The sequence below is a fragment of the Nelumbo nucifera genome, chromosome 4, assembly GCF_055504915.1.
Source record: "Nelumbo nucifera cultivar China Antique chromosome 4, China Antique-T2T, whole genome shotgun sequence".
NCBI classification, from domain to species: Eukaryota; Viridiplantae; Streptophyta; class Magnoliopsida; order Proteales; family Nelumbonaceae; genus Nelumbo; species Nelumbo nucifera.
In genome coordinates, this window is record NC_142652.1 from 15,032,817 (window position 1) to 15,048,563 (window position 15,747).

General features: G+C 37.5%; 2 protein-coding genes across 3 annotated transcripts; one reads left to right on the top strand and one right to left on the bottom strand.

Moving 5' to 3' along the window:
• The first annotated feature begins 636 nt into the window (after positions 1 to 636).
• LOC104608053 (ATPase 11, plasma membrane-type-like) lies at positions 637 to 9,505 on the top strand. Of its 2 annotated transcripts, none has more exons than XM_010273912.3 (22): positions 637 to 980; positions 1,071 to 1,145; positions 1,258 to 1,377; positions 1,476 to 1,574; positions 1,668 to 1,805; positions 1,905 to 2,039; positions 2,135 to 2,314; positions 2,406 to 2,612; positions 2,713 to 2,832; positions 2,928 to 3,047; positions 3,142 to 3,264; positions 3,349 to 3,453; positions 3,555 to 3,699; positions 5,406 to 5,570; positions 5,700 to 5,938; positions 6,070 to 6,102; positions 6,240 to 6,321; positions 6,492 to 6,652; positions 6,962 to 7,147; positions 7,238 to 7,420; positions 7,509 to 7,684; positions 9,094 to 9,505. In XM_010273912.3, the coding sequence occupies exons 2-22, from the start codon at positions 1,092 to 1,094 to the stop codon at positions 9,188 to 9,190; spliced, it is 2,868 nt and encodes a 955-aa protein (XP_010272214.1). In that variant the 5' UTR covers positions 637 to 980; positions 1,071 to 1,091; the 3' UTR covers positions 9,191 to 9,505. The 2 variants fall into 2 exon arrangements, with proteins under 2 accessions (XP_010272214.1, XP_088760153.1); XM_088904027.1 differs by having other exon boundaries at positions 756 to 984.
• Positions 9,506 to 13,133: 3,628 nt separating this feature from the next.
• Positions 13,134 to 14,369, bottom strand: TRX2 (thioredoxin 2). Its single transcript, XM_010273913.3, has 3 exons — positions 13,939 to 14,369; positions 13,726 to 13,848; positions 13,134 to 13,583 (listed from the first exon to the last, which is right to left on the bottom strand). Exons 1-3 carry the CDS (start codon positions 14,074 to 14,076, stop codon positions 13,434 to 13,436), a joined length of 411 nt encoding a protein of 136 aa, XP_010272215.1. The 5' UTR covers positions 14,077 to 14,369; the 3' UTR covers positions 13,134 to 13,433.
• Between the last annotated feature and the right edge of the window lie 1,378 nt (positions 14,370 to 15,747).

The window sequence follows — 15,747 nt, forward strand, 5'->3', positions numbered from 1 at the left end:
TGTATATATTTAACCTTAAATTTAACTCGATATATACAAATATTTTTACATTTTCAAAATATATTCGTACTTTGACTCTTGCCTAGTTGCGTGGAAGCAATGGTAGTATGGGCATTTGCATCTGGCAAAGATAAAAAGACTGTTGATAAGACACAATGGCCTCACGATGACATACCAATAATCCAAATACCACATAAAATAAAATAATAAAATTTAAAGAAAAGTTGCTTTCTTGTTTTATTATGGTCCCACACGTTTGACGAACCAGATACACCGACTACTACCCGACGAACATAGTTGATCTGTACACAAGCTGTACGGTTACTTCGATTCGATCTCTGCTTTTTTCTACGTGTCTGACAGAAGACAGACGGTTGGAGCCTGCTTCCCGAGTAGCTGAGGGAGATCTTTTGACAGGTGTCAAACACCGGAGACCACAATATATTTATATTTAAAATAAAATAAAGCGGGGAAAGATTCCAATCGCACGATATAGACTGTTTATGATCCGATGATTTAGGGCATCATCGTTGAATTGAACTTGACTTCTTATTCTTTATTAATTTTTTATTCCCCGTCTTCTTGCTGGGCCACACAAATATTTATATATATTTGATAAATAAAGAAAAAAATTACGTTGAAGTTGTACCCGCCAAGTACATGTTCCACTTTGTGGCTTTGTGCTGTTTACCCGTGAAGAGACGATCGTGCCCTGACATTGTTACATAACCGAGGAAGAGAGAGAGAGAGAGCGCGAGCTTCTCACTTGTCACTTTATCACTTCTCACTCTGAGGCAGGAGCTTGAAGGAAAAAAGGGATGAAAGAGAAAGCTGTCTCCCCTCTTTTTCTACTTTTTAACTGCTTCTGCTGTTATGGTTCTTGTTGAGATGTGTTCGTTTTCGTCTGCCAAGAACACTCTTTGAAACTCTTGAACAGGGAAAAAAAATCTTTTTGATTGATAATCTCTGGTCCAGTACTGGTTGGTTGTAGTTTAACCTTGTTCTTTGTGTGTTTCTGCTGTAACTGTTCATGGTTTCTGATCTTGCACTTGGGCTTTCTTTATGGATAGATTGAAGTAGAAGAGATAAACATGGGAGATAAAGCTACAATTCTGGAGGCTGTCTTGAAGGAGGCCGTGGATTTGGTACAAGATCTGCTCCGAGGACCTAGTTGTTGTTTTCGTTGCGGCATGTGTTGGTTGGTTCTTTATGCGTTCGTCATGGACTCTATTTTGAGTTTTTGACTTGTTGTTGCAGGAAAATATACCGATTGAGGAGGTTTTCGAGAATTTGAGATGTAACAAGGAGGGCCTCACAACTGAGGCTGCTCAGGAGAGATTGGTTATTTTCGGACACAACAAGCTTGAAGAGAAACAGGTTCTCTGCTACGTCTATGCTCTCCTTCTTCATTGAGTATTCTGCTTGTGTTTAATCGGGGTTCATCTTCTTTCTTTCTATTTATTGGAGTGTTTTAGGAGAGTAAGATATTGAAGTTCTTAGGGTTTATGTGGAACCCCTTGTCATGGGTCATGGAAGCTGCTGCAATTATGGCCATCGCACTCGCCAACGGAGGAGTGAGCATTGCCTTCTTCCTTTTTCTTTCTTTCTTTTCTAATTTCTCTAATATAATGGGTTTTAGTCATGCATTCATGTGTTCTGTTTTGCAGGGAAAGCCTCCAGACTGGCAGGACTTCGTTGGTATCATTACTCTGCTTCTCATTAACTCGACCATCAGTTTCATTGAAGAGAACAACGCGGGTAATGCTGCTGCTGCTCTCATGGCTCGTCTCGCTCCCAAAGGCAAGGTAGTAGGCGGAGGCAGTATTTGGTTGCTTGAGGATGACTTTATTCTTGATACATGCGTAGATTCTCAATTTTCATTACTTCCGATGAAAATAATTTAGGTACTTCGGGATGGAAAGTGGAGCGAAGAAGAAGCTTCTATTCTTGTCCCGGGTGACATAATCAGTATTAAGCTCGGGGACATTATTCCAGCAGACGCTCGTCTCCTTGAAGGGGATCCATTAAAAATCGACCAGGTGCTTCTTTAACTATACCCGGTTTTTCTTCCGTCATGGTGTTGGATTAATCTACTTAAACAATTTACGTGAATAATCCTGTTTGGGTTTTGCAGTCTGCTCTTACAGGGGAGTCTCTGCCCGTGACTAAAGGCCCAGGGGATGGTGTCTACTCTGGTTCTACATGCAAACAAGGGGAGATTGAAGCGGTGGTCATTGCCACTGGTGTGCATACCTTCTTTGGGAAGGCCGCTCACCTTGTAGACACCACAAATCAAGTGGGCCACTTCCAAAAGGTAAGGGCTCGGGTAATGCAACTCTCTTCATCTGTTCCTGTCTTCTCATGCTGATCTTCACCTAATTTTGTTCTCGTATGGTACTTTGTAGGTCTTGACTGCAATCGGGAACTTCTGTATATGCTCTATTGCTATTGGAATGATAATAGAGATTATTGTCATGTATCCAATTCAACACAGGAAATATCGTCCCGGAATTGACAATCTACTGGTGCTTCTTATTGGAGGGATTCCCATAGCCATGCCCACAGTTCTGTCAGTGACAATGGCCATTGGTTCACATCGCCTATCCCAACAGGTTGATCATCAAGGACTTACTGGTGACTTGACAATTCTAATTGATTAATTCTGTTTGACAACGCTGAATATGAGAGGGGTTATGTTATCAACGAATGCAGGGAGCTATCACAAAGAGAATGACGGCAATCGAGGAAATGGCGGGCATGGATGTGCTTTGCAGTGACAAGACTGGAACTCTTACTTTGAACAAGCTCACAGTTGACAAGAATCTAATTGAGGTACTAAGGGGGTTGGGTGGAGTTGTGAATTTGTTCTAATAGGGGGCACAATTTATATTCATTTTCTAATCCTTCCCATGAATTTATTTATCCAGGTTTTTTCAAAAGGAGTTCACGCTGATACAGTTGTGCTGATGGCAGCTCGAGCCTCCAGAGTGGAAAACCAGGATGCAATAGACGCTGCTATAGTTGGTATGCTGGCCGACCCCAAGGAAGTAAGTTGACTTATCATAGAAATTTCCTTTTAGATTTTAAACCTTGTTACTTTTATTGGTAATTTTTTTAATTCATTCTGTTCACCAACAAAAGGCACGGGCTGGCATTCAAGAGGTTCACTTCCTTCCATTTAATCCAACTGATAAACGGACAGCTCTGACTTACATTGACACTGAAGGCAAAATGCATCGAGTCAGCAAAGGTGCACCAGAGCAAGTATGTCCATTACTGTTTTTATGTATTTTGATGGCTCCTGTTTATTGCTTGTTTTATCCTCATTACTAGCATTATGGTTGACAGATTCTAAATCTTGTACACAACAAATCAGACATAGAACGTAGAGTTCATGCTGTGATCGATAAGTTTGCAGAGAGAGGATTACGGTCACTTGCAGTAGCATACCAGGCAATAAACTAATTCTTTTCCTGTTGCTGATATTGATTTTTTTTTTCAATTCTAACTAATCTTCCTATTTTTTATTTTGTATTTGGTTTGCTGATGTACAGGAAGTTCCAGAGGGCAGGAAAGAGAGCCCAGGAGGTCCATGGCAATTCATTGGTCTCATGCCACTTTTTGACCCTCCTCGACATGACAGTGCGGAAACAATAAGGAGGGCTCTGAATCTTGGGGTAAATGTTAAAATGATCACAGGTAGGTTTCTGTCTTATGGCACATGCCTTAACTATCTTGTGTTTGAAAGGCTCTGTTTGACTTTTAATGCTTAAACTAAATTGGTTACTTAAATACCCGTAGTAAGAAATATGGAACATTGGGTAGAACTTGTCAAATAGATAACAAGATGGTATACTATTTGACTGAATTATTTGACAAAATTAGGATGTGCACTTGTAGATTTAGAAACATAGAGTGATTACTTTTTGTGTCATAGGCCCAAAGCCAAGCCAAAGCCGTCTTAGCTTGGGCTTGTGCAATATTTTTTTCATGCATTATGCATCACATAATTTGAAGTTTTCTAAATAGTTAAATTTTTACTATTAAATGCCATAGGCCCAAAGGCAGGTCGGGGCCTGGCCCATGATCACCCCTGGTTTTAAAGTAAAGATGGGACAAACAGAAGATGGGTTTATAACTGGGTTCCACAGATAAATTTCGGTTCTTAGAGTAGTATACAAGTAACATCATGCACCAAGCATGTTCTCTTATATTTCTCTTTTTTTATATTCCTAGGGCCTCACTTTGATTCTTAAACTTGGCTTGACTTGGTTTAACTATCCTTTTATAGATAAAGGCAAAGCCTTCATTCTCAGTCCTAAGGAATGTGGGATTTGAGTGTAACACTAACTATTGATTGTTGTCTGAGTTGATACAAGTGTGGCTCATAAATATGTATAATATAAATGAATTTATATATATATATTATATAATATTAAGTATATATAATACATAATATAATATATTATAATATAAAAATATAATCTTTATTATATATATTATTAAATATATAATATATATTGTGGGCCGAGCCTGGGCTGGGCCAATAACGATCACCCCTATTTATAACTGGGAAAATGATACAGCATGCCGTCACATTTTAATAACACAAGACAAGTTAAAACTAAATTAAGTTTGATTATGACATAACAAGACACCTTAGTATTCTGTGTCCAACACAGCTTGACACCACTGTAATAGGTCTCCCATGCCAGTGTGTCTGATCTGATGGATGACATGTTGACACAATAGGTGTCAAGCAGTGCACTGTGGTGTCAGGAAGTGTTTAATGATGTTATGTTAGGGTGCCCTACACTCCTGAATACTTAGTTATGAAGTTTCTAGGTAACACTTGCATTAAGAATTACTGATTCTGCAGTTTTAATCCCAAGATAGTAGCATTTGTCTGGTTCAAGATGAGAAATAAATAAGGGCTGGTTCTCATTCAAATAGGTTCCTAGGAGTGCTAATTTGTTGGCAGACTCACTAGCAAGAGCTGGAGTGGGGAGGGAACACATAGACTGGGGTTGCCCAGTGAGGAGTTAGGTGTTTCTTTTCAATGAAATTATTTCATTTATTTATCAAAAAATAAAATAAAATAAGGGTTGGTTAATTTGGTTGATTGGTTCTTTTATTTTTTCTCCTGCTTTGGGCCAAGATAGCAACTTGAACCGTTTTGTGTGACTTGATTGATGCATGTTCCTAACACATACTGTAGATAATTTTGAATGTCTTATATTTTTCCATTTTTTCTGTCTGAAACTGTTCTCTCCTCATCACTTTTGGTGTTTTGGTTTCTAGTTTTTAATGGAAAAGTCTGCCCACTACATTTAGTCCAGGAGTTGTTGTTTAGCAGCTAGTATATGTATGTGTGTGTTGTTTCTTATTACTTTCATTTTAATCAGGTGATCAACTGGCAATAGCAAAGGAAACAGGACGGCGTCTAGGAATGGGCACCAACATGTACCCATCATCTGCTTTGCTGGGTCAGAACAAGGATGAGTCAATTGCCGCTTTGCCAATTGATGAACTGATAGAGAAAGCTGATGGTTTTGCTGGTGTTTTCCCTGGTAGAGTTCAACGACTGTTGTGTATGGAGGCGGGATACTTTTATTAGTTGTTGTGTTTGAGTACTAAAATGCTCCCTTGTGCTTGCTTATTTTGACTGAACTTATTATTTTGTTTGTTTTGTGTGTCAGAGCACAAATACGAAATTGTTAAACGCTTGCAAGCAAGGAAACATATTTGTGGAATGACTGGGGATGGAGTTAATGATGCACCTGCTCTTAAGAAGGCTGACATAGGGATAGCTGTTGCAGATGCAACTGATGCAGCTCGTAGTGCTTCTGATATTGTCCTGACAGAACCTGGCCTTAGTGTTATTATAAGTGCAGTGTTGACTAGTCGAGCAATCTTTCAGAGGATGAAAAATTACACAGTAATACAATTTAATTTGTTAAAAGTCCTGCAGTTTAATTTTTTTTTTTATCTTGATAAAAGATTGGCTCTTGTTTGACATCTGAGCTCTTTTTGATAGTGCCTGTCCTCTTTTTTTCTTCTTCCTTGCAGATTTATGCGGTTTCTATAACAATCCGTATTGTGGTAAGTCATCTGAAAGTATATATTTTTAACTACCATGTAAATAACCTTTATAATTATTACTGTTATGGAATCTATGGTATGTATTAAATTTCTACTTCTTTCCTACTATTTGTTTTCTAAATTTTCCACTTTGACAGCTTGGTTTTATGCTGCTGGCCCTCATATGGGAGTTTGACTTCCCACCCTTCATGGTGCTCATTATTGCCATCCTCAATGATGGTTTGTATCTCCCCTCCCATTCCTGAAAGAAAAATATAACCAGTGTGAGGCCGAAGAAAAGAGTTTTTTTTTTTTTTTTTTACATTTTCTAGTGGATGATGCATGGATATTCATGGTCTATGTAGTTTGGTGACACTTGACAGTTGGTTCTTGTTGCTAATGAACATCAGGTACCATAATGACCATATCAAAGGATAGGGTAAAACCTTCTCCTTTGCCAGACAGCTGGAAGTTGGCTGAGATTTTTGCAACTGGGATAATTCTTGGTAGTTACTTGGCAATGATGACAGTTATTTTCTTTTGGGCTGCTTACAAAACAGACTTCTTCCCGGTATGCGGCTTTGATCTTTGAAAATTAAAAGAAATTGCCAGGTTCTTATTGTTTAGTGGCATTGACAAAACACTTGATAGTCTCTATTCTCTTTCTTTTCAACATAGTGTAAAAATTCAACAAAGCTCTCACCAAAATAGAAACTTAATGAAAAGGCATAGGTTGAATATTTGTGATATTGTCATTTCCTAGATCTAGTAGTTAGGAATAATTTGATCTTGTAAAATGTTGTTGATTTTTTGTTGTGTACATACACAGACCCCAGACATTACTGATTAGATATCGGCTCTTTGAATAATGATTTGCCAGAGAGTGTTTGGGGTTTCAACCCTCCAAAAAGAAGCTCATGATGATTTTAGAAAGCTTGCATCAGCCATATATCTACAAGTGAGCACCATTAGTCAGGCCCTCATATTTGTGACACGAGCTCGGAGTTGGTCTTATTTGGAGCGTCCTGGCTTGTTGCTCATTGTGGCTTTTGTGGTTGCTCAGCTGGTTAGTGAACTTTCTATTCCTTTCTGTGCAATCTCTTGATAATTTCTTTCCTTTATGGGAATGTCTTTACCTTCCATTTGTTTTCAACAGATAGCGACACTGATTGCAGTCTACGCAAACTGGGGATTTGCTGCAATTGAAGGGATTGGATGGGGTTGGGCTGGTGTTGTTTGGATTTATAATGTCATCTTCTACATCCCCCTTGATTTTATAAAGTTCATTATTCGATATGCTCTGAGTGGGCGGGCTTGGGATCTTGTTATTGAGCAAAGGGTATGGATTGCAGTGGTTTAACATACACAATTGTAATTTTACCATCTCTTTCTCCTTACTGTCTGTGGCTATTTTCTTTGTATTCCAGATTGCCTTCACCAGAAAGAAGGATTTTGGGAAGGAAGCGCGTGAGCTCAAGTGGGCACATGCTCAAAGGACTCTTCACGGTCTGCAGCCACCTGACACAATGTTTAATGAACGAACCAGCTTTACAGATCTCAACCAGATGGCTGAAGAGGCCAAAAGGAGAGCTGAGATTGCAAGGTAGGCATAATCTAACAATCAATTGTTTCTTATTGGTGCCTAATTGGTTTGTCTTACTGATTATGGTTTTGAGGTTAAGAATTCCCCTTCCTGATGAAAAAGGAGGGAGAATAAAAAAATGGGAATTATATAAGTTAAATCCCTGTGGCTATGGATTCATATTTCGTCCAAGTATTCGGTATGGTTGTAGTTTTTGTAACAGCCAATTAAACCTATCACATTGGCTGGTTATTCTGAGGTCTCCAAAAAGCTCATGGGACCCAAGCCTATATCGTGTAAACTATGGTAAACTCAACAAGAGGCCATCATGCAACATAGTTATGCAAGTCGTTGAAGCAATGTGCAGAATCTGGAATTCAATAGGATCACATCTAGAAATTAGGATGCAGGATTATGACCATTACCATCACTAGATTCTCATGATGGATTAGCAAATAAGGAAAAAAAATGCTTTCTTGTTTATGTTATTATTTTCATTATTAGGGTCATATACTAAAACACTAATGGATTTACTAAAACCCACCATGGTTTACTAGAATACCCCCTATAGTTTGCAACCAATTTACTTAATTGACCTTCTGTTAAGAATCCTTTGTATTTCTGTCTAAAAATGGTAAAGCGGCCATATAAACAGAGTGAAAAATGTTCAAGGGCATGAGCCCATGCTTTTTTATTCCAAAAGTACCCTTAAAACTACATATCAAGCTTCTAGAAAGAAACAATGTTTGATTTTCAGATCTATCAAAGAATGTTTGGCTTCAGCAGAATGAAGAGAGAACAATGGCATTCAGGGTTTCTTTGTCAGCAATGTGTCTTCCTTCAAACAAATTACGGAATAGAGTTGTTGCCCGCATTTTACTAGGAACAAGAATGACATTTTCATTTTTGTTTTCCGTAGATTAAATTTGTTTGGAGGGATGTTAAGTTCAAAACTGTCATTTTCCACTTCCATCTAATGGAAGGTCAATTAAGTAAACTGGTTCAAATTATGGGGGGTGTTTTACTGAAACTCAAAAAACTATGGGGTAGGTTTTAGTGAATCCACGAAACTATAAGGAGTGTTTTAGAAAATGACCCTTATTATTATTTTGGCTGGTGATGTTTGAAATCTGTTCTGATGGACTGTTGAAAAAAGAAAGAATTAAAAAGGACAAGCTACAGCTGTATTGATCAAAAAAAAAAAAAAAAAGCTACAGCTGTCGATCAATATATGGAAGAAGACATTTGTGAGGGATACCCTGAATGGAGTATTCCCTCAAAAATGTTTTCTCCCCATTGTCAGCTTGTTTGTAGGTATTTATAGTCTCATCAAGAAGTCTTTTTTTAGCCTTTGGTTTTGGGGGTCAGGGGGAAGATGTGCTTTGGGTGAATGGTATGGTTTATGGTGCATTTTCCTGTCTCAATTTCAGGCTAAGAGAGCTCCACACGTTGAAGGGACACGTGGAATCAGTGGTGAGATTGAAGGGTCTCGACATTGACACAATCCAGCAAGCATACACTGTCTGACAAGGTCATCTGGCTCCCATATTTTATATATAGTTCTAGTGTTTACATTAAGATATGTAATCTATAATCCACCATTTCCATTTTTAACTGCCTGCATCCTTATAATATAATCACCTTTGGAGAACTCATTCTATTGTTAAGCCTGGGCTCTGTGCCTTAATGTTCAGAACAGTGAGCTCTCCAGTTCGGCCTCTTTTTCCCTCTCTTTTTCTTCACATTTTCTCAGCATGCCCCATACTAAAAAGGAGAAGCGGTGGAGGGGTATAAATGTGCCTCGGCATTTTCTGTCTATACAAGCAAGTTATTTTCTTGGCATTTATTGGCTCATTTCTGTTTAGCTGCCTCTTTCTACAGTGAGTTAGCTCTGAAGGTATACTTTGAAGAGATATGATTGCATACTGATTTATGATTCGCTTATGGGATTGATCATTGACATCCGAGACATGGGGGCAAATTTTTGTTAAATTAGTCAGCACTCTACACCATATGTTATAAGTTCTTTGTTTGTACATTATCTATAATTAAATAGACCTCAGTGTCATAATGCCGGTTTTTTTTTTATTACCAATTCCAAATCATGGTTTAAAGTATTGATACGATATACCCCGTGTTATATCTTTTGAAAAAGATACGGTCCGAAATGCCGAAATGCCTGTTTTCAGGTGTTTCAGATTTTCAATTTTTTATTTAATAATAAAAAGCATGTTTTAAGATTATCAAAAAAAAACCAAAATTTGAAAAAAAAAATAAAAAGAAGGTGTTTCAGCCGTTTCTAAGTACCGATATGATACGGCCAATATGCGTATCGTATCGATACTTCGAACCTTGTACCAAACACATGGAAATAAAAACCAGACTCAACAGAATTCAGCAGAAAGATCAAACGTTTTGGTACTCGACATGCCCTCGCTGCTTTGCCCGGAAGAAAATTGTCACAGAGCTTTTATATTTTCATGGCATTGCCGTTGTGGTGGATTTAGGCCTTGTTTTTTCACTTTAGAGTTCGTGGGTCAGATTTGCTGGTCTAAATCTCTCTTGATCGTATCCAACTTCAAGTCCTACCGATGTATTAATGACTAAAGCTTTTGGGCATTGTTATCTCCTCGCAAGTAATTGAAGAAATTATTTCATCTGGTAGCCAAGGTGGACTAAAGGATCCTAGTCAAGAGTATCACGACATACACAGTGTGTGTAGTAGCAATAACAAATCTTAGGGGGAAAACCAATGAAAGAATTACGAAGAAAAAAGGTAAAAGATTTCCCACCCCCATCTCCTTTGAATGAATTTGTTTTTCTCCATAAATCCTTCTCTCCAAGATTAGGATCAATTTATTGTGCCAGAGCGATTCTGGCTCCTGTTTTCTTCATCTTAAATTTCCTTCTCCCTCAGAATTCAGTGATTGCGATTAAACTTTCCTGAAATGCCTCGTATCCATTAAAATAGGCAAACTTAGTTGATCGAAATCCTCAATGAATTGGCAAGTCTTTCTCTTTTTTGGCAGATGGAATTCGCAAGTAGTTTGCTCTCTATATCAAGCCAATGCCATAAACCATTGACATGGACTTTTTCACGGGGAAGAAAATAAAATGAGGAAAATAAGAATAAAGCGAAGGTAGTACAAATTTCTACTGTCACTGCCGTCAGTTGCTTGTGACACCTATGAAGCAATTGTAGCGATTATTTAAGAGACAGGTGAAAAACGGCGGTATCCACATTCTCTACATTGGCTTAATGACTTGATATCACAAACCAATATTTTAAAAACCGACCTGAAGGTTGACTCGCTTTTGCCTCAAGTCGTATGTGTAAACATATATTTTATCATTAAAAACTTAAAATTATTTTTGATATATGATATATGTATATATAAATATTATTTTATGTTAATTTATATTTTTTATTTGTAAAAAGTGTTAAAAATTGCAATTTAAAGCCCAAAAAAGTTTTTTTTTTGACAAAAATAGCGAGGCAAGGGCCAAGGCGCCTTTGGCTCCAAGTCATGCATGTGTTAAACATGTATTTTATCATTAAAAATGTAAAATTATTTTTGATATGTAATATATGTATATATAAATATTATTTTATGTTTAATTTATATTTTTATTTGTAAAAAATGTTAAAAATTGCAATTTAAAGCCCAAATAGTTTTTTTTTTGACAAAAATAGCAAGGCAAGGGCTAAGGCGTCTTTGGCTCTTTGAGACACATAGATCTTGAAAAGTTATCCAAAATAAAAAAAAATACCCTAATCGAACATAAGAGTGCAAAGTTGAGGTCTCTAAAAGTTTGCACATACATTGAGTGTGCAACCCGCATGACCCAATGACTGGGTCAAATGGGTCAATGGTTGAACCACTCAGGTCAACTGATTTTTAATCAAGTCAACGTTTTTTTGACCAAACAATGAGTTTCAACAAAATTGGACCTAGAATCAAGGTCAGGTGACGATTTGAATGGTTCAACTGGCCAGGTCAATGATGAATTGAAAACATTACCACAAACTAGCTCAGAGCTTGAAAAGCATCATCATTAGGACAATTTGGACCTTAACCCATGTTAATGGCTTTTGAAACCCAATCGTACATATGTTTCAGTAAGATGGGACTTGGGAGGAGGCCGCTTGCTTCACATTTTTATGTGGAAAAGGATAATGCATGCGGTAAAGCTAGAAGAATAGGTTTTAAATGAAATGCATCTTTTGCCCTTGAAAAGATCAAGACTGTGTTGATCAAAAAAAGATCAAAGCTGTAATTGGATGCTCAAAATTTAAAATTAAGTATCTAGGACAATAGAGGGGAGGGAATATTATCATCGTCATCATCCATGCCTTATCCCAATTATATGAAAACGCAAAGGAATATATTTTCTCAAAATCATAAAAACCTTATAGTGATTGGGTAAATTACATATTAGTACCTTGTACTTTGCTTGCTGGTGATTTCACTTTAATATCTGAAATTTAAAAAATGCCATTACAGTATTTGCACTTTTGGATAGTGTTACTTTAGTCCAGCACTGCTAATGGACATTACAGGATATAGTAAAATTACCAAACCTTTTTTTCCTTTTTATTTCTCATTCATTCATTCGTTCTTCTTTTTTTCCTTTCTTCTTCTACGACCATTAAAGCAATAAAAATTTCAATGACAAAAGACAAAGATCACCTCTCCCCTAGTTCATAATTTCTAAAGGATAAAATAAAAGAAAAATATTGCCGCTCTCATTTATCAAAAAAAAATAATAAAAGAAAAATATTCCCGCTACTCTAGTTCAATCTCAAGGAAAAAGACAATAAACAATATATTATTTCAAAGAGTAATTTGGAATTTTAAAATATTCCAAACTGGACATAATAGAGAAAATGCTGACCGCTAGACTAAGCTACAAGTTTCGAAAATTTAGACATTGTAGTGGCAAAAGTTCAGGTAAGTGGGACCTCAGTCCAGATCTGCTCCTCACACCAACCTCATAACATATTCTAGTCACACATTGGAAATGTCCTGTTCTTGTTTGTTATTTTTCATAGGAGATAGTTCCTAATACACGGTAGGATGGGATGTGGCTGTGAGGGGCGCTCTGAGCAGATCCCCATTCCAAGCCATTCCCAAAGTTTGGAGGCCGTACTTTTCAGGTTTTATTTTCTTTTAAATTGTTGCAAATTGCAATGGTTTTGAACAAAACCAAGAGGTTTGAAGGGGGGTTTTCTGATTTCTGTAACCAGGCAGAGAAATCAAAGAATCAGAATGGAACATGTGCTCTGGATTTAGTTCTTCAGTTCTCTAGCATAAGGTTTGGTTGATCATTTTTTTTAGTTGGGATAAGAAATGGGCAACGTCAGAAAGTTTGGATTTTATAAGCATTAAGAAGTGAAGAAGAATGATTGTATTGCATTTGGCATTTGCATTAAGAATTGAAACCAATAACACAAACAAGGAACCCAAAATTCATTAACAATAAAACTGATATTTACTTAAGAAAAATGGGGGAAAGAAGGAACTATCAATCAAACCCCTCATTGAAATTCAAATTTATTGAGAAGCAAGCAGCCAAGCACCAAACAGTTATGACTCATTACCCTACCCTACCCTACTCTCTCCAAGGACTGACTGTGTTAATTTAACATCTCTATCTTTTTATTTTATTTTTATCATCGTAGAAGTAGATATAGACTACTAATAATACATTTTGCTGAGTTGAGTGACTCACACAGAGAAAGAAAAAGAGGGGAAATGGGGGGGAATGATCAAGCTTGAGCATGAGCTTGGCCCCTGTGTTTGAGGATCTTCTTCTCCAGTTCATCTTTCTTGGCACCCACAACTTTATCCACCTCTTTCCCTTGTTTTATCAGTACGAATGTTGGCATTGCCTCCACTTTAAATTCCTGTGCTACCTCCTAAATTAATTCAAATTGAAACAAGAGAAAGATCAGTGCCCTAATTCAATTCATTTACCTCACCTCTATATTTAATAATTAATTATAATAAAATATCAAAGGGAAGGAAAAGAATGAAAAAAAGTAGAATTAAATCATGTACCACTAGTTCATCCACATCGATCTTGACAAATTCGACGTCTGTGTATTTGGCAGCCAACTCGTCCAGTGCTGGCTGTATGAATCGACAAGGCCCGCACCACGACGCCGTGAAATCGATCACCATCTTCAGAGAAGGATGTATACAACATTAAGTTGCCAAGAGAGAGAGAGAGAGAGAGAGAGAGAGGACAATTGTTTAGGGTTTTGTAATTACCAATTGAGTAGAATCTTTGCAGGCGTTGAAGTGGGCTCTCCATTCGGAGGCGGAGTGGAAAGCGAGGACGCGAGATGGCCCCGACGGAGCACCGGCGAGAGAAGAGGAGTCTTGCTGGGTGGAGAAAAACGATCCCATCTTTGTCTGATGATGATCTTTCTGTTCTTCCTTGACAAAATGATGTTGACCACAGCACTTTGCTTTGTATTCGCCCTAGTTTCTGATTTCTACCGAAATCGTTCAAACTTCAAAGTCGTCGCGTCGTTCTCGTCGGCGGTCAGAAATCAGAATTGATGCCCTAAAGTAAATAACGAGTAATACGGAGTACGAGTACGGAGTACGGAGTACGGACAAGCCTCAAGTCTCAACAAGACTCAACTAAACTAACAACAGCCAATCCCACCCTGTGGGCTATGTGGGCTTAATATTCACAATTGCTATCAAGGCGTAGAGGAAATGGGCCTTTTATAGGCTTGATTGTGAACGTCAGTGGAGAATCCAACACTATGGCCGATTGTGAACGTCACTGAAGGGTCCCAGTTTTCTTAGAATACTGAAAATCCAATGGCGGAGGGAATAAGATTCCAACACTATGGCCGATTGACAAACATGTGATTGTGATTTTGTGATTCTCTCTCTCTCCCTCTCATTCCAAAGGTTCTTTTTCTAGAAGATTTGGAGCATAAATGCTCTCTCTAACCTCTATTATTACTGGTTAGTGCATGCCAATGGATGCTTGACTCTTCTACTACCTCACATTTGTATGGTTTGCCTAATTAATCTTTGTTTTGTTCAACTCGACGTAGGTATCATTTGGTTTTCTAATCCAGAGGCCCCCTGGTGAGCTGGTTTAATCAAACAAGCGGCAAAAGAAAAAGAAAAAGAAAAAAAGAAAGAAAAGCTCTACGATTTATTCTTGCATCATGTACAATGGATTTCATACTTTTGTTATGGTGTTTACAAGGAGGATCTGCCTTTTAATGCATTCACATTCCAGTGTCTCCTTCTTTGCATCACCAACTGACCAAACATAATGAAATGCATGAATATCGAATCATGTCTGGAAGTTCTTCCTTTCTTTCATCAGCAAAGCAAATATGCTATTTCCTTGGTTATAAAGAAAATGGAAAGAAGAGCCATATCATCAAGCCATGCCTTCAATAATTCTGATTAGGGATGGCAATTTCTACCTTGGTGGATATCCACCCGAATGACAGACAGGTTTTTTATGTTTGAAGGACGGATTTTAGGTTGGAAATGAGTTTTGGGATTTAAAACCCATACGGGTATGAATAGGATACGGTATTAGGGTAAACCCATCCCTCCCTGACCAGCATATTGTTGGAAAGCATATGACCTTTATGTATTAGGCCATGACTTTAATAATATTTTGAATTTTATATGAAAGACAATTGATAGTTTGTGTGTGTGTGTGTTTTTTTTTTACATATCTTAATCAAATAATTGGATTTTTTTAATGTTTGTTCATATTATTTTATTGTTTATATATAATAAAAATTAATAGAAATTTAGAAGTGGGTTCTAAGTCCAACCCGCCCTACCTTTAAATGCAAGGAAGAAAGGGTCAAAGAGGACTTTACATTTTCATATGCAGAGAGAATTTATATTCTCAAAATCTAACTCACTACAAGTTTTGGGGTAGATACAGGTTGAGAAATTTAGGGAGGTGCGAAGAGTACAGAATTTAGAAAATCCCTCCGAACTTACCCTATTGCCATTCCTAAACCTGCCTAACATGTGCCTTATAAATTGAATGCTTCTAACTAATAGGAGCTTTCATGGATATTT